Source organism: Symphalangus syndactylus, chromosome 14 (assembly GCF_028878055.3).
Source record: "Symphalangus syndactylus isolate Jambi chromosome 14, NHGRI_mSymSyn1-v2.1_pri, whole genome shotgun sequence".
In the NCBI taxonomy this organism is placed as follows: domain Eukaryota; kingdom Metazoa; phylum Chordata; class Mammalia; order Primates; family Hylobatidae; genus Symphalangus; species Symphalangus syndactylus.
In genome coordinates, this window is record NC_072436.2 from 102,483,532 (window position 1) to 102,509,162 (window position 25,631).

The 25,631-nt window shown below is 36.1% G+C and overlaps 1 protein-coding gene across 8 annotated transcripts in view; it reads left to right on the forward strand.

Annotated features, from left to right (window-relative positions):
• HNRNPLL (heterogeneous nuclear ribonucleoprotein L like) overlaps positions 1-25,631 on the forward strand; it is a 41,936-nt gene that overhangs the window by 7,684 nt on the left and 8,621 nt on the right. For 2 of the 8 annotated variants that reach the window (XM_055243374.2, XM_055243372.2), the window contains 7 exons: positions 3,928-4,046; positions 10,084-10,321; positions 12,349-12,434; positions 14,130-14,226; positions 14,313-14,385; positions 18,604-18,675; positions 22,706-22,923. In XM_055243374.2, coding sequence (XP_055099349.1) covers positions 3,928-4,046; positions 10,084-10,321; positions 12,349-12,434; positions 14,130-14,226; positions 14,313-14,385; positions 18,604-18,675; positions 22,706-22,923 — 903 coding nt within the window. Of the gene's footprint in view, positions 1-3,927; positions 4,047-10,083; positions 10,322-12,348; positions 12,435-14,124; positions 14,227-14,312; positions 14,386-18,603; positions 18,676-22,705; positions 22,924-25,631 lie in introns of all 8 variants that reach the window. The other 6 variants (XM_055243373.2, XM_055243371.2, XM_063618124.1 and 3 more) reach the window with 4 other exon arrangements.

Here is a 25,631-nt window from a genome sequence, read left to right on the forward strand (position 1 = left end):
TGAGCCACTGCGCCCGGCCCACATCGTCCAGCTTTTAAGTGATGACTGTGGTTTCAGTTTATTCCACTTAGGAAATATAATTAAATAATAATATATTAAAATGAGATTTTTTTTGAGAGATTTAAAAATCGATTGTATAATCCATTTCTTTGTAAGAAGACCAATTTGAAAACCAGTTATATTTTTTAGCACTATACTCATGATAGTGGTTACCTATAATGGGAAAGGAAGGGGGTAGTAAGAGGAGATGTGATCAATTTATTGTTTTGTGTTTTTTTTTCCTTTCTTTTTTTTTTTTTAGACAAGGTCTTGCTCGTCACCCAGGCTGGAGTGGCACAATCTTGGCTCACTGCAATGTCCACCTCCCAGGTTCAAGCAGTCCTTCCACCTCAGCCTCCTGAGTAGCTGGGACTACAGGCGTACCCCACCATGCCCAGCTAATGTTTTGTTTTTTTTGCTAGAGATGGGGTTTTGCCGTGTTGCCCAGGCTAGTCTCGAACTCCTGAGCCTCGAACTCCTTAGCCTGCCTCTGCCCCCCAGAGTGCTAGGATTACAGGCGTGAGCCACCATGCCTGGCCAATAATGTTTTATTTATTAAATTGGATGGTGGGTTCATGGGTATTTCTTTTTTTTGAGACGGAGGCTCTGTTGCCCAGGCTGGAGTGCAATGGTGAGATCTCAGTTCACTGCAACCTTTGCCTCCTAGGTTTAAGCAATTCTCCTGCCTCAGCTTCCTGAGTAGCTACAGACGTGCACCACCATGCCCAGCTCATTTTTGTATTTTTAGTAGAGATGGGGTTTTGCCATGTTGGCCAGGCTGATCTCGAACTCCTGACCTCAGGTGATTTGCCTGTCAGCCTCCCAAAGTGTTGGGATTACAGGCGTGAGCCACTGTGCCTGGCCGTGGGTATTTTTAATAAAGTTCTTCATACCTTTTTGCAGGCTTTAAATATTATAAAATAATTTTGCAACTTTTTATTATATAAAATGTTCAACTTACATATATCCTTCACTTAGATTCAGCAGTTTTTAGCTTTTTGCTGTGTAGGGTTTTTTCTCTACATCTGCATATCTATATTTATATACATACTTTTTTCCCTTATACTATTTTCCCCTAAACTATTTGAAAGTAAATTTCAAACATCATGACATTTCATGCCTAAATATCGCAACATTCCTAAGAATAAGGGTGTTCTTTTACATAACCATTACTATTTTCTTACTAAAGACAGTGATAATTAATTCTATTATGTTAACCTAATATCCTGTCTGTATTCAAATTTCTCTAGTTGTCCCTAATATGTGTTTGATAGTAGTTTTAACTATTGTATAATAAAGGCTCACATACAGCATTTGGTTTTTTGTTTGTTTTTTGTTTTTTGGGTTTTTTTTTTGAGATGGAGTCCTGCTCTGTCGCCCAGGCTGGAGTGCAGTGGCGCGATCTCGGCTCACTGCAAGCTCTGCCTCCTGGGTTCACGCCGTTCTCCTGCCTCAGCCTCCAGAGTAGCTGGTACTACAGGCGCCTGCCACCACGCCTGGCTAATTTTTTGTATTTTTAGTAGAGACGGGGTTTCACCGTGTTAGCCACGGTGGTCTTGAACTTCTGACCTTGTGATACATGGCTCGGCCTCCCATAGTGCTGGGATTACAGGCATAAGCCACCGCGCCCAGCTAGCATTTAGGTTTTTTTTTTTTTTTTGAGATGGAGTCTCCCTCTGTCACCCAGGCTGGAGTGCAGTGGCACAATCTCGGCTCACTGCAACCTCTGCCTCCTGGGTTCAAGCAATTCTCTGCCTCAGCCTCCTGAGTAGCTGGAATTACAGGCGTCCTCCACCACGCCAGAGACGGAGTTTCACCATCTTGGCCAGGCTGATCTGGAACTCCTGACCTTGTGATCCACCTGCTTCAGCCTCCCAAAGTGCTGGATTACAGGCATGAGCCACCACGCCTGGCCCAGTATTTGGTTGCTGTGTCTCTTAGTCTCCATATAGAATCTTCCCTCCACTGTTTTTTGTTACTAACTTTTTGAAGAGTTCAGGCCAATAGAGTTTTCTGTTGTCCTTTTATTTACCTTTGCCACCTGATTTCTAAGAATGGACTGAAATGATTCTCTTAATTATATCTTGCAGTTTATTATTTTCTAATTATTTTGAGAGTAAAACTTGTTATACTTTAAATACATGCTCTGTTTGGCAGGTAGATATTATTTAGAGCTCTTCCTGCTTTATTCATTTCCAGTTATATTTAAGAATGTAATGATGGTAGGCACATTTGATTGTTGAATTTCATCTAGACAGAGTCTCATTGTTAATGTTGCTTAAGAAAGTGTTGATTTACTTAGGGTATAGTCAGAATGATTCATTTCAAACTTAGTGGCATGTAAGGGATATCCGTTTAACCATAGGAAAGACAGAGCATAAGCAATTCAAATAAATTGCAAGGATAGAATTAGTATTGGCAAAGGACTGAGTTTATTTTTTGGATTTGACAGTAGCCTGAGTAGTTCTGTGGTTACTTTATATATTTAAATCAGTTCCTTTCTTTTAGTCGTGACATAATTTTTTACTGGCAGGGCATTTCATTTGTTATATTTTCCTAATAGTCTTTATCATAAAGAAAAATTGGTGAGACATTTAAAATAGCCTTAAAGATATTTAATTTTCTTAAAACAATTGTTAAATTTTAATGGTAAAATAGTGCTTTCAGATTAGTCTTGTTATAGGAAAAAAAAACTTTAATAAATTTCTTTTTGTATAGACAGGGATGTACACAGTGGAAGTCATTTCTGAAGTTATGATGCAAGAGAAGTGCGTGATGGCATTTGTAAATACAGATCTTTGTCTTAATGGAACTTGAATAAGTAAATGAAAGCTATTTGCATTTTCAAAGTAATTCGTACAGATACTACGTTTAAAAATAAACTTTAAGACCATATTCTTACATTTTGAAACATCCTGCCTGGCATACTCGAAGATACACAATATTCCATAGATGCCCAGGAGGGCTTGCATTTTTGAGTAGTTCTTATTCATCCCCCTGCCTTGCAAAGATGGTACCCTTGTATAAATGTAAGTTGTCATGTGTTTAGTGAATTAATACTGCTAAGTGAGTATCTTCAAGTTATAGTGGGACTGGATAACCAATTAAACAAGAGCAAAAGATGATACAAATCTACTACGTTACAGGAAAGATAAGTATGTTATCTTCATTTTGAGGAAAAATTTTTGATTGGAACTTTTTGTTCATTTGTACTAGTTGAGATTTTGATTTTATGGAGGTAACACTGAACTAATGAGTATCAAATATACTTCCAGTTGTAGCATGCCCTATGTATCTGCTAAATTTTCTTTCTGAGATTTTCTTGAAGTTGAAATGTTATTAAATAACATCTTTGTACTTCTTGCTGAGATAGAATGCTCCCTTTTTAGAAATTAAAAATTTTAAAACAAACATTTAATTATTTTATTCTCATATCCTTTTGCTAACTTGTGAATTGCGATTTGGTTTGGGATTTAAAAAAATGTTTACTTTTTAAGCAGATTTGAATTTACTAAAAGATGCAATTCAACTTAGACTTAAATTTTTTTTTGTTTTTTTTTTGAGATGGAGTCTCACTCTGTTGCCCAGGCTGGAGTGCAGTGGCGCGATCTCGGCTCACCGCAACCTCCACCTCCCGGATTCAAGCCATTCTTCTGCCTCAGCCTCCAGAGTAGCTGGGACTACAGGCACGTGCCACCACGCCTGGCTAATTTTTGTATTTTTAGTAGAGATGGGGTTTCACCATGTTGGCCAGGCTGGTCTCGAACTCCTGACCTCAAGTGATCCGCTCACCTTGACCTCCCAAAGTGCAGGGATTACGGGCATGAGCCACCGCATTCGGCCTTAGACTTAAAAATTTTTTAACTAGAAATTATTTTCTCTTGCTAGGAGGCAGGTGGAAGTCATCATAAAGTTTCTGTTTCACCCGTCGTCCATGTTCGAGGACTCTGTGAATCTGTGGTGGAAGCAGACCTCGTGGAAGCGCTGGAAAAATTTGGGACAATATGGTAAGGATGATAGGGACTTCATGTAGATTGAAAACGGTGTGGTAGAATAATCCTTGCTTGCTTGTTACAAGCCTTGATGTTTAGCATAGTAAATATTGTTTGTATATATAAACAAAGTAGTATCTATTGTTTGCCTATGACTGTATTTCTTTGGAACGTTTTAAGCCTGCTATTTTTAACCTTCCTGGGTGATGCATGAGTGTATTTTTGTGGAGCTATGATCACTTCTCACTCCCCAGCAAAGTTGTATAAAGAAATTATGTGCGCTTTTCATCTGATTTTTCAAATGAGTCCGTGAGTCCTATTCAAACACTCTTTAAACCAGTGAGTTGATTACGTGCTTCATCTTCAGAGTTTCAAGTAGTGATGCTTAAATATTGATTTTTTTGTTGTTCTTGATTTTGGAATATTTAGGAATTCATTGGTAACTAAAAGTAAGTAGATTAAGGGTAGACATTATTTGTTTAGGTGCATATTGCTGTGAGTTCTTTTGTTTATGTGCATATACCTATGAGTTCTTTTTATTTTTTGAGTCAGGGTCTCACTCTGTTGCCCAAGCTGGAGTGTAGTGGCACATTGATGGCTCACTGGAACCTCCACCTCCTGAGCCCAGGTTATCCTCCCATTTTATCCTCCCTAATAGCTGGGACTACAGACGCATGTCACTATGCCCGCGTAATTTAAAACAATTTTTTGTAGAGATGGGGGTCTCTTAACATTGCCCCAGCTGCTGTCCTGGGCTCAAGCTGTCCTCCCACCTCAGCCTCCAGAAGTGCTGGTGTTACAGGCTCTGTGAGTTCTTAATGCAAATCATGAGCAATATTTTATCCTAGTTTGTCCTCCTTTTGTGCCTTGTATTCACACAGGCCCCCCTGTCTCTTCCCACAGCTGGTGTATACTTAAGAATATTGACTTAAGTGAAAACGTAATTAGAAAAGTGAATCTGCTGCCAAAAATAGACACTTAAAAATTCTAAATTATTTTTGGAGTATGCCCGGCTGTTGTTCTTTTCTTAATATAGATAATCTAGAGTTGATTTTATTATTTTTTTCTTGATGAATATGTTTAGAGTTTTTGTTATAGCTGTCGAAGACACAGATCAAGTTGAAGTATATGAATAGAAGAGAAATTTCAATGTATTTTCTGAGATACTTACCCTTACTGCTTCAATTTTATAAAAATTCATGTTAAGTATTTGAGTATTGAGAGGAAAATGCATAGATAGTGAGGTAGTGATCAGAGATGTCCAGCAGAGGGTATCCAGCAGAAATGGATTATTTCTTCAAAGGAATAGTAGTATTAGGTGATACCTTCCATCATGGTATCATTTTATTTTCTTGGGTGACCTCATTGAGAGGTAAATAACTTGGCAAACACTCATTAACCTTGGACATACAAATTGAGAATCCACGTGGGCATAGTAAAGTTTATATGTTGAAAGTGTATCACTAAGTTGATTATATCAATTCTCAGTCATTTGGAGTGGATATTGGAATTAAATCTGCGTGGAGAGTTACATATTAAGTAGACAGACTCCTTAGACCTTTAGTCTTGCTGTTGGCAGTAGACTAACCCCGGTCTCTATAAGGACCTTCTAATGATTATATAAGTGGCACATTGTCCTATGGAATTATAAAGAGGTGGGTGTCTGTGGTTTATTTTTCCTCTATTCTTGTATATTTAGGGCTTTAAAATGTATTTTCTTAGGCAGATGTCAGAAAACAAGTTGATGAGCAAATATAAATGGAAACTGTGGGAAGCAGTAACTATTTTGATGTTAATTAGTACCATGACCTGAAGGTTAGGAATGAAATAAATAGAACTATTTTAAGTTAGTAATTTGAATTATTCCTGGTGGCCTTTGCATTTTTAGACTCTAAAATTTTGATTTGATACTTAGTCTCTGGTAAAGTCTTCCGTATGTGAATGTCATTCAGTTAATTTGCGTCATTTTGCCCTCAAGATTGGTAGTTATGTGGATAGAAAAGTCTGAAATAATTGGAACAAATTAGTGTGTAATTAAGAGCTTAATTGGCATAAATAGGTGTAATAGGAGTTTCAGTTGTATTAAATGAACTTGGATATGAGGTGGCTGCTATTAAGGCTGAAAGAACCTTGAACAGCCTCCAATAGAAATTTTGCTTCAAAATGTTACAATTTGGAACCTTTCCCTTTATTTAATGGAATGTGTGGGATTATAAACAGTATAGAAACTGCTTATACTAAAATGGTGAGTCACCAAGTTCAGTATATAGTAAGCTTATATCTAAAAACTAGATGCATAGGCAAGAAGCTCAGAAGAAAATATAACAAGATACTAAGAATGGTTGTGTTGTGTCAGGATAAAATTGCTTGTATTTTTTAACTTTTGTTATTTTTCTATACTGTATGCATTATAATCAAAAGAGTATTTAAAATATATGTTGTATTTCTTTTTCCCTTTCTCTCCCATTAAAGGAGATATTAGGAAATGATTAGTTTTACAATACAACATTTGGGAGGACCCAGTGTGTGCACTAAATCTGTTGTCTTCTCCTATGTTTTTATTTAGAAATTAGTAAAGATTTTTAAGTTGATGGAGTTAAAAGCATTGACCCTACCATGTCCCTTAGCTTTTTTGTTTCTTTAGCCTTTTCTCTCTTTGATCTCCCACTCTTTCTCATATTACTACCTTTTTTCTTTATTTTTTTGAACTCCTGGGCTCAAGCAATCTTCCCACTTCAGCTTCCTGAGTAGCTGGGACTATAGGCACAAGCCACCACAGCTGGTTTCATATGAGTGTGTTTTAAAGATTTTCAAAAAACAATTTAAGCACATGCTAAAATGTCTGTAACATTTTAGTTTTTTTTATATTGAATATTGGTGATAAAAAGGAAAATAAAACATTTTAATTTTTTCTTTATCTTCATTGATGCTACTTTTCTGGGTAACCTTCACTTTTAAGTTGTGCTTTTAGCTCACTTTTTTTTTTTTTTTTTTTTTTTTTGAGACAGAGTTTCACTCTGTCACCCAGGCTGGTGCAGTGGCGCAATTTTGGATCACTGCAACCTCCGCCCTCCAAGTTCAAGCGATTCTCCTACCTCAGCCTCCCAAGTAGCTGGGATTACAGGCGCCTGCCACTGTGCCTGGCCAGTTTTTTGTATTGTTAGTAGAGACGGGGTTTCATCATCTTGGCCAGGCTGGCCTTGAACTCCTGACCTTGTGATCCACTGACCTCGGCCTCCCAAAGTGCTGGGATTACAGGCATGAGCCACCGTGCCTAGCCAGCTCACTTCTTATTTTAGTCACAGAAAGCAAATTTACTAAGTCTATAACAGGCCAATAAATAATTTACTTCTGTACCTGTATTAGTTTGTTGTTACATTGCTATATTGCTATAAAGACGTATTTGAGAGTGGGTAATTTATAAAGAAAAGAGGTTTAATCGGCTCACGGTTCTGCAGGCTATACAGTCTTCTGCTTCTGGGGTGGTCTCAGAAAACTCAGAATCATGGCAAAAGGTGAAGGGGAAGTACGCACATATTTACATAGCCAGCAGGAGAGAGAGAGAGAAAAAAAAGAGAAGGAGAGAGCGCGCGCGCAAAGGGGGAGGTGTCACACACTGTCAAACAACCAGATGTTGTGAGAACTCTATCAGGAGACAGCACTAGGGGGATAGTGCTAAGCCGTTAGAAACCACCCCCATGAGCCAGTCACCTCCTACTAGGCCCCACTTCCTACACTGGCGATCACAATTCAATACCAGGTTTGGATGGGGACACAGAGCCAAACCATATCAGTACCTTTATAATTTTCTGTTTTCATATGGCATTATTAGCGTAATAACATAACCTTAGTAATACAGTTAGATATTAAACCAACTTTTTTGTTTTGTGAAAGAAGATTTTTTCTTCTTGAATTTATTTAGCATAGACCTGATACCAGCGTTTTCTATTTTTCACATGCAAGACTTTAGAACTTCAGTGAAGCGTCTGTGTTTCTAAAAGGAATGTCTTCTGGGATTTATATCTTGCACTTTTAGTTGGTAAATCTTTAAATTCAGTGCCTCGTTTTTGTACTTCTTTAATTTTGAATGATGTGGGTGGGGAAAACTAATAAGCCCCCCCTAGATTAACAAATATGTGCCAGGCTCTGTTTCTAGCTTCTGAGGACAAAGACGAATGAGGCAAGATATGTTAAAAAAAAAAAAATACAGTAATAGTTACCTTTTATTGAGGGTGTACAATGTGCAAGGCAATCCGCTTGGCAGTTTGTATGTAGTAACTGTAATCTTGACAATTCTCCAAGTTTTATAAATGAGGAAGCTGACATTTATTGTAATAATAATTTGCCAGGCTGTAAGGTGATCTGTTTCTTATTAATACTGTACCATTTGTCAGTTTCCATAGTGTAGCAGTAGGTCCTGGATGCCTGATTGAGAAACACTGATGTCACTGAGTACCGGACCCGACATTTCTTTGGCCTTCTGCTATTACGAAAACCACTTAATTGTATTTTAAAGCATTTTTAAGGTTCTTGTTCCTGTTAATAGAGGACATGTTTCCCCCATTGTGATCCATGTTCTGTGATTTTTTTTTTTTTTTTTTTTTTTTGAGACAGAGTCTCGCTCTGTCGCCCAGGCTGGAGTGCAGTGGCGCAATCTCGGCTCACTGCAAGCTCCGCCTCCCGGGTTCACGCTATTCTCCTGCCTCAGCCTCTCCGAGTAGCTGGGACTACAGGCGCCCGCCACCACGCCCGGCTAATTTTTTTTTTTTTTGTATTTTTAGTAGAGACGGAGTTTCACCGTGGTCTCGATCTCCTGACCTCGTGATCCGCCCGCCTCGGCCTCCCAAAGTGCTGGGATTACAAGCGTGAGCCACCGCGCCCGGCCTGTACTGTGATTTCTGTCTTCAACTCTTCCTTCCTTTTTTATCTTCATTTCCTGTATTAAAATATATCTTTTTTATCGCTTCTCGGCCTTTTGGCTAAGATCAAGTGTAAAATATATCTTTTTTATTCTTCATTTCCTGTATTAAAATATATCTCCTCCAAAAAGAATGTACTGTATTATATTTTGGGGTTTTTTTGGCTGCTTTGTTTGTCTCTCTAGTAAAGAGTGTACTATGAAAAGTAAACATCTTACCCTCCCGCTCATAGACAATCATGATTGCCGTATTCTAATGAATTTTTTTATGGATGGTTAATACTAAAATGTTTTGGAGGAGATTATTTGTATGAACTTTGGAACTTTGGTCAGTCTGTGGTTGCTTCCATTTATATTTATCTCTGTTTTAAAAGTATAGTCAGTTCTTAGCTATTAGTATGGATGTTTATTCAAGAAAATTCAAGAGAGGTAGTAGTTTCTGCTGTTAAGTAGGGATTCTGTCTGCCAACCTTCTGTTGAGTTTGATCTCCATTGGTTTCTGTGTCTTTGAAATTTTTTAATACTGCTTCAGAGTAGCACCCCAAAGAATAAACTGGGTTGTCTTGTTAGTAACTAATAACAGATAATTGTTTTTGAGGAGGTCATGAGGTAGATAAACTTAATCACTGGGAGATAAGCTTTCATATGTATACATCTATCTGTTGTACCACAATTCTTTGGATGATTCAAGAGTTGACTTACCTCATCCCTGTAATCCCAGCACTTTGGGAGGCCAAGGTGGGCGGATCACGAGGTCAGGAGATCGAGACCATCCTGGCTAACACGGGGAACCCTGTCTCTACTGAAAGTATAAAAAATTAGCTGGGCATGGTGGCGGGCACCTGTAGTCCCAGATACTAAGGAGGCTGAGGCAGGAGAATGGCGTGAACCTGGGAGGCAGAGCTTGCAGTGAGCCTAGATCGCGCCACTGCACTCCAGCCTGGGTGACAGAGAAAGACTCCGTCTCAAAAAAAAAAAAAAAAAAAAAAAGTTGACTTACATTGGACACAGGTAGTGAAGAATACTGTGGGATTTGACACATTTTTATTAAAGTCTGCTTTTACGTAATTGAGGACAAATAATGTTAACGGAACTTGCTGTGTTTGTGTGTTTCCTCCTTATCTCCCTTTTCAGCTATGTGATGATGATGCCATTTAAACGACAGGCTCTAGTGGAATTTGAAAACATAGATAGTGCCAAAGAATGTGTGACATTTGCTGCAGATGAACCCGTGTACATTGCTGGTCAACAGGCTTTTTTCAACTATTCTACAAGCAAAAGGATCACTCGGCCAGGAAATACTGATGATCCATCAGGAGGCAACAAAGTTCTTCTGCTCTCAATTCAGAATCCGCTTTATCCAATTACAGTGGTATGTGTTTTAGTATGACAAATGAAATTAAAAGTGATTTTGCAATTTGCCTCCAGAGTGACTGGTCTGTAGTTTTTTCCTTGCCATCTAGATACTAGAAAATAGTTTTTTTAATTTTGAAAATCTTGACTATCAAGTTTAATGAACAAAGAAAAAATGCTGAGCACCATAGTTAAAAAGATAAGCACAATTGTCATAATTAAATAGGCACATTGAAATTTTTAACGTATAATCAGTACCAGTTCTGTTTTTGATATTAAGGAATTATAGACAGACTTGTTTGAAATCGCTCAAAAAATCTCTGTCACGCATATGCCAGCATATATATAAGAGCATCTACTAGGTAATGACAGAATCCCATGTTACGGTAAGATGCATGTATCATTATGAACTATTTTGCATAGCTTGTTAAAAATCTGTCTTTGATTTACTTTAAATTCCCTGCTTCTTTACTCTTTTGAAAAGTGTTATTGGTAGAAGTTTTAAAAAGGATTTGTTTCCAGAACCAGTTTTCTTCCTACTCACATGCTGTTTCATAATAAGCTAGTAACACAGACACTTAATTTTTGTAATGAATAGAAGAACATCACAGTAAGGGGAAACTTCAGTTGGTATCATATGTAGTCTGGGCATATGATACTGGGACATAAACTTAAAGCATAAGATATTCTTTGGATTTAATTAGACATTTTGTATTTTAAATATAGACTTATTAATATATAGTATTAATATATTTATAATATTTGGTGTTGGGAAAACATATAACTAATCTAGTGTAGGTACTCTGTTTTTTGTTATATCTCTGGTGTGTAACAATGCAGCTGTGTAAATTATAGATGCTCAAGAAATTTCTTGATAGTTGAATAATTACTCCTAAGTAGTAGGTATTTAGATTCTTAGATGACTCAGGTGTCTTGTTTAGTGACATGTAACTGTATGGTCTTCCTTGGGTCTTTTCTTTATAGCCATTGTCCCTTGAAAAATGAGTACCAGAGTTGTTCTAATATTATCTCTTAATATACATATTTATTACTATAACACAAGTGATTATAATATTAAACATTTCAGTGTCACATTCGGAAAAAATATTCATTGATTATAGTTTTGGTTTATTAATTTTATATCATCAGAAGTTATTTTAGTCACCTGTTAAGAAAATAAAAATTGAGGATTCATTTAGGAGATAAAATAGGTGACAGTGCTTTCCAAATGTTCCATTGGAACTTCTTTAATGTGGGTGTATTGTGTAGGTGAAGAAATAACTTAAGATTTATTAAAGTATAATAATTTTAGGCCAGCATGGTGGCTCATACCTATAATCTTAGTACTTTAGGAGACTGAGGTAGTAGGATCCCTTGAGCTCAGGAGTTTGAGACAGCCTGGACAACATAGTGAGACTCTGTCTCTACAAAACATGAAAAAATTAACCTTGTGTGGTGGTGCATGCCTTGAAGTCTCAGCTACTTGGGAGGCTGAGGTGGGAGATCGTTTCAGCCTGGGAAGTCAGGGCTGTAGGGAACTGTGATCGTGCCACTGCACTCTAGCCTGGGCAACAGTGTGAGACCCTGTCTCAAAAAAAAAAAGTAATAATTTTAAAAATTACTTTTATTAATCAATAGAAATGACATCTTGACAGTTGATGGTTTTTTTTTTTTTTTTTTTGAGATGGAGTCTTGCTCTGTCGCCCAGGCTGGAGTGCAGTGGCGCAGTCTTGGCTCACTGCAAGCTCCGCCTCCCGGGTTCACGCCATTCTCCTGCCTCAGCCTCTCCGAGTAGCTGGGACTACAGGCGCCCGCCACCACGCCCGGCTAATTTTTTGTATTTTTAGTAGAGACGGGGTTTCACCGTGGTCTCGATCTCCTGACCTCGTGATCCGCCCGCCTCGGCCTCCCAAAGTGCTGGGATTACAAGCGTGAGCCACCGCGCCCGGCCACAGTTGATGGTTTTTAGGTAAAACAAAATGAAGTATAGCTTTAATGTCTTTTCAGGTGTAAAGTGTGAAGAAATCTTTTTCTTTTCCTTCATAGGATGTTTTATATACTGTATGCAACCCTGTTGGCAAAGTGCAACGTATTGTTATATTCAAGAGAAATGGGATACAAGCTATGGTTGAATATCCTTTATTTGTAAATTTTTATTGATGTGTAATTCATATGGATCTTATTTTTTCTGGCTTAAGCATTTCTAGACAAGTGGTGTTTACTTTGTCCTCTCACAAAAATCTACGTGACTTAGATTTAAAAAATAAACTGCAGTACTCATAGGGAATTTTACTATTTATGATAAGAATAACTTGCTACGAGAAAGCAATCTAGTGCTTCCTTTTTAAGCTGTTAAATAACACTATTTGAAGATATGTACACTTGTACTATTTTGGAATTTATCCTAAGTGAACTTTTCTGACTCCCTCTTAAAGTAGTTTGGAAGTACCGAAACTTTAGAGTCAGTAAAATCTTACCTTTTTTATTGAACCTTTAAAATGGTAATGGTTTATGTAAGAACTTCTTTATGTTAAATTTGTCATACGTTGAGTAAGAAGAGCAAGTTACAAAATAGTATAGATAATACACTTTCCCCCAAACTGGACCCATCTTAAATAATAATAGAGAAAACCCCAACCTACGTGTGCATGTGTATGCACAGAAGAAGGTAGGGATATACAGCAAACTCTTTAATAGTGCTTACTTCTGGCAAGGGACTTATGTTTTATCTTTTTTTTTTTTTTTTTACCTTATATACCTTTGTGATTTTATTTTTTTAAGATTATGGACTTAAGTAATTTTTTAAAAAACTGATAAAATTTTAGATAAAGTATTATAAAACTCTGCCTTCTCAGAAATATGTAAAAATCATGTATTTGTTTTGTATTACTTTGGCTCTTTGTAATGTTCTTCTTAAAGAGTAAAATCTTTTCTGTTTCAAGGTTGCAAGTTGTCCTTTGCTAGGGAATGGGACCATGCTCCATTATCTCCTCTGCTTTCCGATTTATAAAGTACTAATGATGACCTAAAAGAATTAAGGTAGATAGTTCGGTTGTATTACGTTTTCTTTGGTGCTCTTGATTTTTTTTTTTTTTTTTTTTTAGATGGAGTTTCGCTTTTTGTTGCCCAGGGTGGTCAAGTGATTCCCCTGTCTCAGCCTCCCAAGTAGCTGGGATGACAGGCACCTACCACCACACCCAGCTAATTTTTGTATTTTTAGTAGAGATGGGACATCCCCATGTTGGCTAGGCTGGTCTCGAACTCCTGAGCTCAGGCTTCACCTGGTTCAGCCTCCCAAAGTGCTGGGATTACAGGCGTGAGCAACTGTGCCCAGCCACCCTTGATCTTAAATTCTCCTGGCCAGGCACAGTGGCTCACGTCTGTGATCCCAGCACTTTGGGAGGCTGAGGCGGGCGGATCACGAAGTCAAGAGATCGAGACCATCCTGGCCAACATGGTGAAACCCCGTATCTACTAAAAAAATAAAAAATTAGCTGGGTGTGGTGGCACACACCTGTAGTCCCAGCTACTTGGGAGTCTGAGGCAAGAGAATTGCTTGAACCTGGGAGGTGGAGGTTGCATTGAGCCCAGGTCGTGCCACTGCACTCCAGCCTGGTGATAGAGCGAGACTCCGTCTCAAAAACAAAACAAAACAAAACAAAACAAAACAAAACAAAACAAAACATTGCTTAAAATTCATCCTGAAATTGGTAAAACATTTCCAGAAGTAAAAGAGTTACTTCTGATTATTTTCAATCCTGTCCTTTGGGAGTGAATAATGATTAAGTATCAGATACCTTAAACCAAATTTCCTTAATAGAGCTTATGTTTGAATCAGTCCTTTGTGCCCAGAAAGCTAAAGCAGCACTCAATGGAGCTGATATATATGCTGGATGTTGCACACTAAAAATTGAATATGCACGGGTAAATATTTTTTTCAACACCCTACCCAAGAAATATTTATGCTTTGGATATACAGTTTGAACTTACATTATTTTCAATCTTAACAGCCAACTCGTCTAAATGTTATTAGGAATGACAATGACAGTTGGGACTACACTAAACCATATTTGGGAAGACGAGGTAGGTATTTTATACATTTTAGAATGTACTTAATCTGCTGACAAATTTTTACATGCAGTTAGATTCTTTTTTCCTGAGATGAGCTAGTTAATTCAAATGAAAACCTTGTTGATGAATGCTTTTGTTGCAAAAGGCCATGTAATGCTGGAAAATAACCTTGAACATTAGTGCCCCCTACTGGTATGTACTGAGCTATTTATATTTAGTTCAACAAGGAGCCCACACATTCAGGCACGCCCGCAGTTCAAGGACTTGCATTTCTCCAAGCAGCTCTCTCTCTTTGGAGGAGAGGAAACTGATTCAGAATATTCCTTACAAACTGCAAACTTGCACACTGCTTCTCTATGGAAAGGACTTTCCCCCAAGCTGGACGAGGCATTAAGAAGGATAGAGGACTCCAGCAGGCTGACTCTACACTTCATCATGCACAACATCGGCATCAGCAAAAAGCCCTCTGAAAAACTCAGACTCGCAATTCACCTTGACTGCATACTGCATGCACCATCACCCCAAGTTTTTAAAGGAGGACACTTAACAGTACTTCAGAATTGCATGGGATGAACACCATGATAGACTGTGCCCATTTATTCAAGTTGTATGTATATTTGGTCTGATTTCCCTTAAGGTTTCAGTTGTAGAATTTAAGACTTTCCACTAACGGAAACTAGACTTCATCTGCAATGTTGTAAATCTTAATGCCCATTACTGTGACTGTTTGCAGCTTAGATTCAAATTGTTAATTGGCAAATAACCAGGACCAGTTTATTAACAGGTTTTGGGAATTGATAATGCTCAACCAATCCACACAGATAGTAAAAATAAAAGGATTAGAAAGGTGCACACTTGCTGCATTGTTTACTTTTTAAATTTTTTGTTTTTTTCTCAATTGTCGCTGAACAGAAATTCTAACATAATGAAAAGGTGCATTATATGTGAAAGACGTTCTTCTGTGTGGTTTGATTTTTGTAAAGTGGCTGTTTATAAGTTGTCACTTTTTGTAACAATTTAAGGTTATCACTGTCAATTTGTGTAACTAGAAATTTTGACATTTCAAATGTAGGTGAAAGTAACATGTCTGTTCAAGATAGAATATATTTAAACTTGATAAATCTGAAAATAAGAGCATTTCATTTGAGATGCATCTTCACCTATAAGTGCTAGATTTCATGAGCATAAATTTGACTAATAAAATTGTTCAACTAACTGTGTGGCAATTCTGGAATATACAAATTAAAATGTGGATCTTGTAAAAACAAGGGGGCTGCAGTATTGGCTACATCTTAACTACAATATTAGTGTTTGAACTACAGGTTGGAAAAACTCAAGATGAGTATGTCTGTAAAAGTAACTAGAAAAAAATTTTATGGCATACAAAATATCTTGGGCAGTGGGTACTCTATAATGCATGTACTCTAGCAAAAAGAAACAGACAATGTGATGATTGATCTTTTGCATGTTTGCATATTTAGGTCTTTTAGATGATTGGCTCCTTTAACTCTCAATTCCCAGGAAATCATCTTGCCTTATGCATGAAATTGCAAATAGGTTTGTTTTGTAATGGAGCTTTGGCTAGATCCCATGTTTTTCACTACTTATGGAAATCTGCTTGGCCTTGGATTGGTACAGTTGATGTCAGTATTAGAAAGCAAATCCTTAGCACTGAAACAACAGGACACGTGGTTGATGAGAAATGTCTCACTTCTGTCAATTTACAGTTATTGACCACTCGGTTTTGTTTTTTTAAAAAAATCTCATTTGAAATAGTTTTGGTTGCATTTTTCTCAGGGTCTCTTTAAACAGGTATAGATAAGCTTATTTTAATAGTGTTTACATCTATTCTTTTAAAAGGTCTGAAGTTTACACAAAGCCAGCTGAGGTTAGTTCTTCATATAATTCTAGTCAGATAAGTTTAGAAATGTATAAGGTATATATGTGAATAGTGAAATGTAATTAAAGCACATAAAACGGTTTTAGTTTATGCTTTGAAGGAAAATTTTTTGTTTCCTAATTCCTTACAGATATTTGTCTTGCAAGACCATAACAGTTTATGTTTTTGTTTCTGTAGAGCTCTTAGCCTGCACTCAAGTTGATAGCTATTGAAACTGTTAGGTTGCTATCCCCAAATAACGACCTTCATAACATTTTTTTTTTACCAAAAAAAAAAAAGCTTTTTTAAAAACATACCTTCACATTTTTCAAAGCCCTTTTCAGCTTGAATTACATTTTAGTGTAAAGAATCCCTAACCAGGATGCCAGGGAACCCCTCCAGAAATCTTAGAACCTGTAGATAGGTGCATCTTTTTGGGGAGAAGGTTCACAGCTTCCATCAGATCATTTGACTCTAGGAAAGCTTACCACTGTTTAGAAACTGATATATTTAGTGTTCAGCTTTCTGCTCACTTCTGTTTTACGTGACCTGTTATGCAGTGAATACTTCAAATGAAGTGAATTATTAATGAGAATGTTTGGCTGAAAGATACCTTGGAAGATAATCTACTCTAACTCCTTCATTTATGAATGAGAATTGTTTCTGTGACTATATAGCAAATTAGTGGTTTAAGTTGGAATCATCTGATTCCCAACCCAGTTCTCTTTCCTTTATAGCACACTGTTAACTGTATCAATAAAACTGAGTCATGAAGACATTATGGTTGTTGTGGTTTTAAGATTCCTAGGTCAGATAAGGAATTGTATTTAGTGTTTGATGGCGTATGCTTAAGCAGAGGAACATTAACAGAATGGATTAGTAGGCTAGATTGGCTCAAAAGGAGTGAGACTTGCATGATGAGAGATGTTAGAAGCCATATAGTGGAAGGAACTGTGAATGTTAGGATTGAAGAAGAAATGACTTTGGGGAAATGGGGTCGGGGGACAGTCATAATAACTTCTCGAGCATTTAGAAGAGGTTTTGGACAATGACTAAGTCTGTAAGGCCCTAAATGGGGTAGAATATGGGTAGAGGATCAATTTCTATACAATATAAAAATTAATTTTCTCACAATTTAGGGCTATCTGGAAATCTTGTTATTGGTTTTGGGTAAGCAGAAGCTAAATGGTCCCAACTGACAGATGATGTAAAGAGAATTTTTACATTGAATAAAAGTTAAACTAGATGGCCTCAGTCCCTTTCAATGCCACAATAACTTGGAATAGGTGATTAAAACTCTACTTCTCTAGACTGAAGTGAAAATTAAAGTATTTCTCATCTCCCATAAACCTCATTTGTTTAGGTGACTAAGGATATAGGTAAAGCCTCTCTGAATTTTCAAGGATTAGAATGACCAGAGTCTTAAGATACATATTTTTAAAAATCTTATTGGGCACTGTAATTTCATCAGCAAACTTTATAAAAGTATTGTATAATGATTTTTAAAATTTACTAACCAACATAGGAGGTGCTATTTTAGAAACTTATAAGTAATTTTTTTGTTGATGTCTCTAATTAGATTTGGGAAAATTGGCATGCCTTTTCTGAAAATGTAGCTAGAATAAAAATTATCCTTTAGAGTATTGTAGTATTCTCATCCAATAATGTAGCCCCCTTGGTTAGCTTTATCTTGGCATCTTTAAAGTTTGGGAGTTGCTCATAGTCCTACCTGGTGTTATGGTCAATAGACATTGACCTATTCATGATATAATATGAGCCAGTGATGTGAACATTTTCAGCTCTCAAGTCAGGTGTTTGTAAATATGTGCATATACTTATAAAATACTCTGTGTTTACTGATTGTGAAACCATGTAATACAGGTTGTTGTTGGCTTATGCTGAAACTTCTTGAAAGAAGCCCACTTTGAAAATGTGTTGCTGTTGAAGCTAATAGTATGATTCAGGTACTGTCTTTCAAAAGTACTGCACTTAAAGCTTGTTTTAAAGACATGTATTGGTAAAAACTTCTGTACAGTGTCAAACTTCTAGCATTGTGTACATTCACTTTCTGAAAAGTATCCATTCTTCCTTAAATTTGAAAGCGTGATTGTATTTGGCATTTGCCAAAAAGATATATTCAAGTTAAGTGGAATTTGTTAGATGGAATTAATTTTTTACACTCTTGGTGTTGTGTTTAAATTGGATATGAATGGATGTTTAAAGTTAACCAGGAATCGTATTTCTTTTATGAATTGTTGTATTGGATGTTTTGAATGGGTGTTTCCCATCTGAGAACTCTGTTAAGTACTTGGGTCAAAATTGTTAAAACCATGTTTCTACTTTTGTGTCAGATAGAGGAAAGGGTCGCCAGAGACAAGCCATTTTGGGAGAACACCCTTCTTCGTTTAGACATGATGGCTATGGTAAGTTGTCAAAGCAGAAAGAAGGTAGTATAGATGAATTGTTTGACTTGCTGCATTTCTGATGAAGTATGGCACATTTCTTGTCTCTCTATTTTTCCTGTGCATCTGCCTTGGTTTATATAGGATCAGTCCCTTATAATGTACCCCCAGGAGTTGTCCAAAATTTGTTTTCTTAGGATATTGATTAAAAAAAAAAAATCCTTGAGATAAGTGAGAGCTACTAGTTGGGGATTGAATACTTTTTTGCCATTATATTTTGGTTTGGTTTTGATTTTTAATGGGTTCTGGCTTGTAAGAGGACCAGAAAGAAGAATTATTGTTCAGTAAGTGTATTTTCTTTCATTCTAGCAATTAGGAACAAAGAGGAATTTTGAGTGATAAAAGCAGAAAGAATAGGGTATTTGTCAAAAAGGAAACGTGCTTCTATTTAGACTCACCTTTTAGTTCTATAGCTGGTATTTTGGCTTCAGTTAAATTTGTTCATATTTATTCCCCTTTTAAAACTTCTCAGCTTTTACTGTTTGCTATGTTGATAAGATTATGGAACCTAGAATAATAATCTGCCCCAGGAAAAAATTACGTAACGTTAGGTATCAAACTATTGTTCTTATAAGTAGAATCTTTTAACTAGCTGTAAATTGTTTGAAAATATTCTAGTTTTTAGTGGTAGTTATTGACTCTACCTATTCTGTGCTTTAAAGTTGAAGCACAATACTATTAAAGGTGGCAGAAAATAGAAATTGCTATATTGTAGTCTTGGGATTGGTCACTGAAAAGCACCTGGTATTGCCTATTGTCCTAAAAAATTGCCTACATATTTACTTTAGTGACCATTCTTAGCTGTGAGTTTTAGCTTATTTTCTAGTGTTTTTCTTTTGAACTCTAGTAGTGTGTGTGTGTGTGTGTCTTCAAGGTTCCATAGTCTATATGGCAGAAAAGATTGAAACCATGTTTTGTCAAAACAGTAAGTGTGGTATAGAATGAAATTCTTACTACAGTTGGTTTAGTGAATGTGTACCTTGATTATTTTTCTTAGTTATTCCTGTATCAGAGTAAATACTAAACATGGTTGTATGGGTAGTTCTGATCCTGCAGTAAAAAAACATTGGGTGTCTTTTGCACTTTGATAATGGAGGGTTACAAAAAATTTGCCATTACAAGTTTGTAGTTTAGTTGTAGAGTCATGGCAGTCAGCTGAAGGCTAAAAACTGGTTAAATATTTTGCCAAAGCGGATTAGAAAAATCTGTGAAAGAATAAATGAAGGACAAGGAACTCTACTGTAGTAGTGTGGAAACAGATTTTTTCTTAGTATAAGTCTGCCTTCCTTTATAAAATATTTTACCGAAAAATAGTATAAACGAAATATGTTATATACCCTGCAAAAATTTTTTATTTTTAAAAAACCTATTGTGAAATTCTTTGATAGTTGCGGTGAGATTATGTAGGGGGGTAGCCATTCTGAGCTATGTCCATTAAGATATTTAATCTCAGGTTAATTTGTTCTATTTTTCTAGGGAAGTAAGCAGAATTGGGGTATAGGAGGAAAAAGAGTGAATAAAGAGGCAGAGAAGTAAGATGAGTAATAGGGGAAAAAGCAAAGATGGGGGATGTGTGCTAGTGATATTGAGCCTTTTTACAAATATTGCAAATCACACATGTATCCCTTCAGATCAGCACTTCAGCAAAACAGGTTTACTTGCATTTTGGGATCACCTTATAGATGACCTTTCCTTTTCCTATGTGATGACTATAAGAAAGGGAATAGAAAGTTAATTATGGTTCAGGACCCATAAATTCCATCAGATTAAGTTTATTCATTGGTTTATTATAGCAGTATGAAATCTATGTGAATCATCACAATTCTTTACATCTTTTGATTTGGGAAGTCCAGATGTAATGATATGAACTGGTAGAAGCTTTCATAGTTGAACCATGGCAGAAATTGATATATAGATTTATTTGCTATTAGCTCAAGAAGAGTTTGTATATTAATTTGTAGTATCTTTGGATATGGTTTGTAGACCAAAGATTTTAAAGCTTGAAAGATGAAAAATGCCTTCAAGATGTTAATATACCATTTATGTAGCATTTTTCCATGTCAGTTTTTTAAATATTTGAAGCATTAGTTTTTTAAATACCCAGACTTTCTATTATCAATTTAGTGTAGAAAACTTTTAAAAGACTTCTGATTTTTCTTATCTTAAATAATGTAGGTAATACTTTAAGTAGTATAGATAAGATAATTTAATAATGATGGCCCAAAGTCATAATTATAAACATCAGTTATTCTTTTGGACTGATTGTGGTTGTTACTTAGGACAGTAGATCTCAGAGGTTTTGGACTTTAGCCACTATACATAGAGTAAAAGTTTCCACTGCCTGTCTACCATGTGTCTTCCTACTTCCATGAAAAAGAAAATTTAGTGTGATGATAGTGAAGTGTCATTACTGTACAAGCAAATGGTAGGTGGCAGGGAGGCAGTATATTATGTATATGTACTTTTGCAATAGGAGTAAGAATAATTGATACTTGAATCTTGGTGTGTGTATAAGAGTCTAAATTACAGGCTAAAATAATTACTAAACAGTCTAAAACCTAATTACTAAACAGTCGCTCATATGGATTGTTTTGTTAAACTACCAATTGCCAATAAAAGGAGTAGTTGAAATCCATGACCAATTTAAGGAGACACTGATGATACATTGATAAAATATTCCTCCCTAAAATTGCAGAAATTCACACCGTGTTTGTGTGTGCTTGGTGGTAGTGTTACTGTGTTGTTAAGAATGGCAGCTGTTGTTAGAATACCGAAAATTGGAGTCTACCATAAGCTCTAATAGTATGTTATGAATACCAAAATTCAGTAGTTCTTAGTAACTCACTTAGTAGATAGATGACAGTTGTCCCTTAGTCCTGTGTACAGGTGCAACTCAGTGGCATTACATACTCTTTACTTCTTGAGAAATAGAGAAAGGACTTGGTTTTTTGGATTGGTTTTGCACATCAGGGGGACCTTTGCATGTACCCTAGATGATGCTTCTGTTATTATTAGGAGCATCTAAGATGTGAAGGGTTTCTGTTTCTAAGCTGCATGTCTCCATCTTAGTTGCTGCTTTTGAGTTCCTCTGCCTTCTTATTGCTGTAAAATGTGCCCTATGCCTACTTTGAGTGTCATTTTCTCCACCCTCATTTCTTTTCATTCTGCACTCTAGCTTTATTTTTTGTTACATCTGTTGTGGATGGGAAAAACAGATAAAGTTGTTTAAAGCTACTCTAAAGTTAGCAAGTTAATCTTAATGAGGATTCTCAATGTAAGAGACATAGATTTGTGTGTTTCTGCTGAAATAGTTTTAGATACTCAGGCATTATTTCCTTCTGGGTTCTTGATATTGTTTCAAAAAATGGAAGTTGTAGAGTAATAAGACACCTGTGTGTAGTTGAGTTATTAACTAAAATTAGAATTAGGGGAATAAGATACCAACCCAAAAGTACATAGTAAAATATATTCAAGGAAACAACTTTTCAGTGGAACTGAAGAGGTTCTTTTTGTTATATCTGAAGAGGTTTTTTGTTATAACTGAAGAGGTTCTTTTTGTTATATCTGTATAGAGATAACTTCCTAGATTTCACTGTACATGTAATATTATTACTCCTCCAAAAGACATTGGCAGGAGGTTTATTTTTTAAATTTGAGGTATAATTTGTATGCAGTGGCCCCAGATTTTACATTCACTTTCTTAACCCCCCATAGCCTTTTTTGTTAAACTATAATTTTTTAAAAATATAAACTTATAGCCTGGTGTATGCAGGTATAGGTCAATATATATTGTATCTGGTGCAAATGAATACAGATTTTATTAATTTTCCTCAGGTTATACTGAAATAGTCATACATTTGAGTTTTCTTTGTACATCAAACTAGCTAATATTAAGAGTTTATTTTTCTGTGTGTTGCAGTATATCTACTAAAGTATTTACAAACAGAACTATATGTATATGTTAATTTATTTATTTTGATCATTTTTATAGGATCCCATGGTCCATTATTGCCTTTACCAAGTCGTTACAGAATGGGCTCTCGAGATACACCTGAACTTGTTGCTTATCCATTACCGCAAGCTTCTTCCTCTTACATGCATGGAGGAAATCCCTCTGGTTCAGTTGTAATGGTTAGTGGATTACATCAACTAAAAATGAATTGTTCAAGAGTCTTCAACCTGTTCTGCTTATATGGAAATATTGAGAAGGTAAGTTTCTCTTTGTATTAGTTTCTTTTGCTAGGATATTCAGTGGTAATTCTGAAAAGGCTGCAAATATGTGTCTTCTCCTTGTATCAGGAATATCCAAATTCTTTCAGTAATGACCCACATAAGCTAAAAATCCATTATATAGGAACTCTGGAAAATGTTTTTTGTTGATAAGTAATAAGTATAGGTTGTTGATACTACAAATATTTTGTAAATAACCAATATAAAAAGAAGTCTAAAGCAGTAGTAATCAACCACTATGGTATGAGAGGCCTGAAGTCTATATTTTGGTGATCTCATTTCAAAGAGATTCTAGCATTTAACATGTTGAAAGAGCAGTTACTTTCATGGAGGGTATATATAAAAACAAGCTTCAGAGCCTAGCCAGAAGTTGTGAAAATTCAGAAGAGTTCTAGAATTTATGCACTTGCCTCCTAAATGCCAGGGTTCTATTCTCTTCGGAGGAACCATGTGCATTTAGCTCAATCAGTATTTGAAACTGACCCACTTTGATAGAAAGTGTCCAAAACTTTCTGTCTGGCAATTTACATATTTTGAAGGTCTTTAATAATTTTAACTTTATTATCAAATAACTGTGTTTTCCCCCAATCTGCGAAGTTTTATTTATTGGTACCTCACAAATATGAGATAAATAGTTTTTGAAAGAATCATGGAAAATTTAACTAGGAAAATGAATGGTAGTCTTAAGTTACCAGTTGTTTGATAAAAACACTTGCTAATTTGAGTTTTAGTACTGTAGTAATGTGTTTTTTTCCCGTTTTAAGTGATTTTAGTGTTCTTTGCAACAATAAGTACTTGCAGCATGTGAGTCACTATGTGTGGGAGGGGAACATGGCTTGAAAAGTTGCTACATTTAGTTCTTAGTTCATTAATTCTAAAGCAACTCTTCAGAATTCTGAAACAAGAATTTTGTCAACCATTTGATCCCAGTAAAAAAACAAAACAAAACAAAAAGAAAATTCCACATTTGGTCTGGGGGATAACATATGGGATACTTATGCTTGTGTAACTGGCCAAGAATACATGGGATAGGTTTAGTAGCATTGGGAGAAGTATTATTTTCACACAGACACTTTATCTTAGACCCAAGTGTTAAGTGGAGGGAATGCATGTTTGATAATTAAATGGGCTTTAATGTATATTTTAACTTTATATTTTCTTTTTGTGCTTTTCACGTATGCAGACAATCAGAATCAGGCAATTTAATCAATATCTTTAGTAGATCTTTGTCTTTTGTGTTATGAACTAATTGTCTCATATGATTTAGAAACTCAAATTACTTTTTCTAATAAAACTTAGATTTTTTGTATGTTATTTGACTAATTCTAGTCTCTTTCACCCTACATTTCCCAAGTTTTTTTTTATAAAACATTTTAAGGCCGGGCGTGGTGGCTCATGCTTGTAATCCCAGCACTTTGGGAGGCCGAGGCGGGCAGATCACGAGGTCAGGCGATCAGTGAAACCCCGTCTCTACTAAAAAAAAATACAAAAAAAAAACAAAAAACAAAAACATTTTAAATGATAAGCTATGATACGTTGAACTCAAACTATCATAATCCTTTAAAGATCCATATATAGTTAATTTTTTCTAACTTTCTTTTGGAGATTTACCAATACAAGAACCACATATTTAATGTGTATATTTAGTCACTATTAGATTTGTAGATAGTCATTGGATTAAATCAAGGGAGAGGAATTTTGTCCATGAGAAGAAAAGAGATTTCAAATAAAGCTGAAAAATCCTGTTATGACTGAGTTTTGTTCAAGTACAGGTGGAGTATATCCTATTAAAGTGGGTAGTTGAAGTGATGGAAATAGAAGCCATGTTGCATTTGTTATGTAAATACATTTTCAGTATTCTTTAGAGGTCAATAGATAAGAAGGAAATAAGTTCAAGGTGTCATCTATGTCATTGGTACAGGAGTCCTCCCTTATCCACAGTTTTGCTTTCAGTTACTCACTGTTAACTGCTCCAACAATAGGTGACTACAGTAAAATAAGATATTGTGAGAGAGAGCATGTTCACGTAATTTTTATTATAGTAGATCATTTATAATTTTTCTATTATTTTGTTAGTCTATTACTGTGCCTAATTTATAAATTAAACTTTATCATAGGTATGTATGTACAAGAAAAAGCATAGTATATATATGCTATGCTTATATATAGTATATACTATGCTTAATCTCTGTCTCTATCTATCTATCTAATTATCTTTCAGTACTGTCTGCAGTTTTTTTGTGTGTTTGCTGTGTGTTTGCTTTTGAGACAAGGTCTTGTTCTATCGCCAAGGCTGGAGTACAGTGGCACAGTCATAGATTACTTCAGCCTCTAGCTCTTGGACACAAGCAATCCTGCCTCAGCCTCCTGAGTAGCTGGGACTACAGGTGCATGCCACCATGCCCAGCTGGTTTTTATATATTTTTTTTTTGTAGAGATGGGGTCTCAACTGTGTTGCCCAGGCTGGTCTGAAGCTCCTAGGCTCAAACAAGCATCCCACCTTGGCCTCTCAAAGTGCTGGGATTACAAGTGTGAGCCACTGCACCAGGCATTGTCTGCAGTTTGAAGCATCCATTGGGGTTCTTGGAATGTATCCCTCAAAGATAAGGGGGAACTACTGTACTTAATAGCCACTTAGGGACTTCCCAAGGGCTAAGCACTATGCTGAATGATATCATACTTTATAC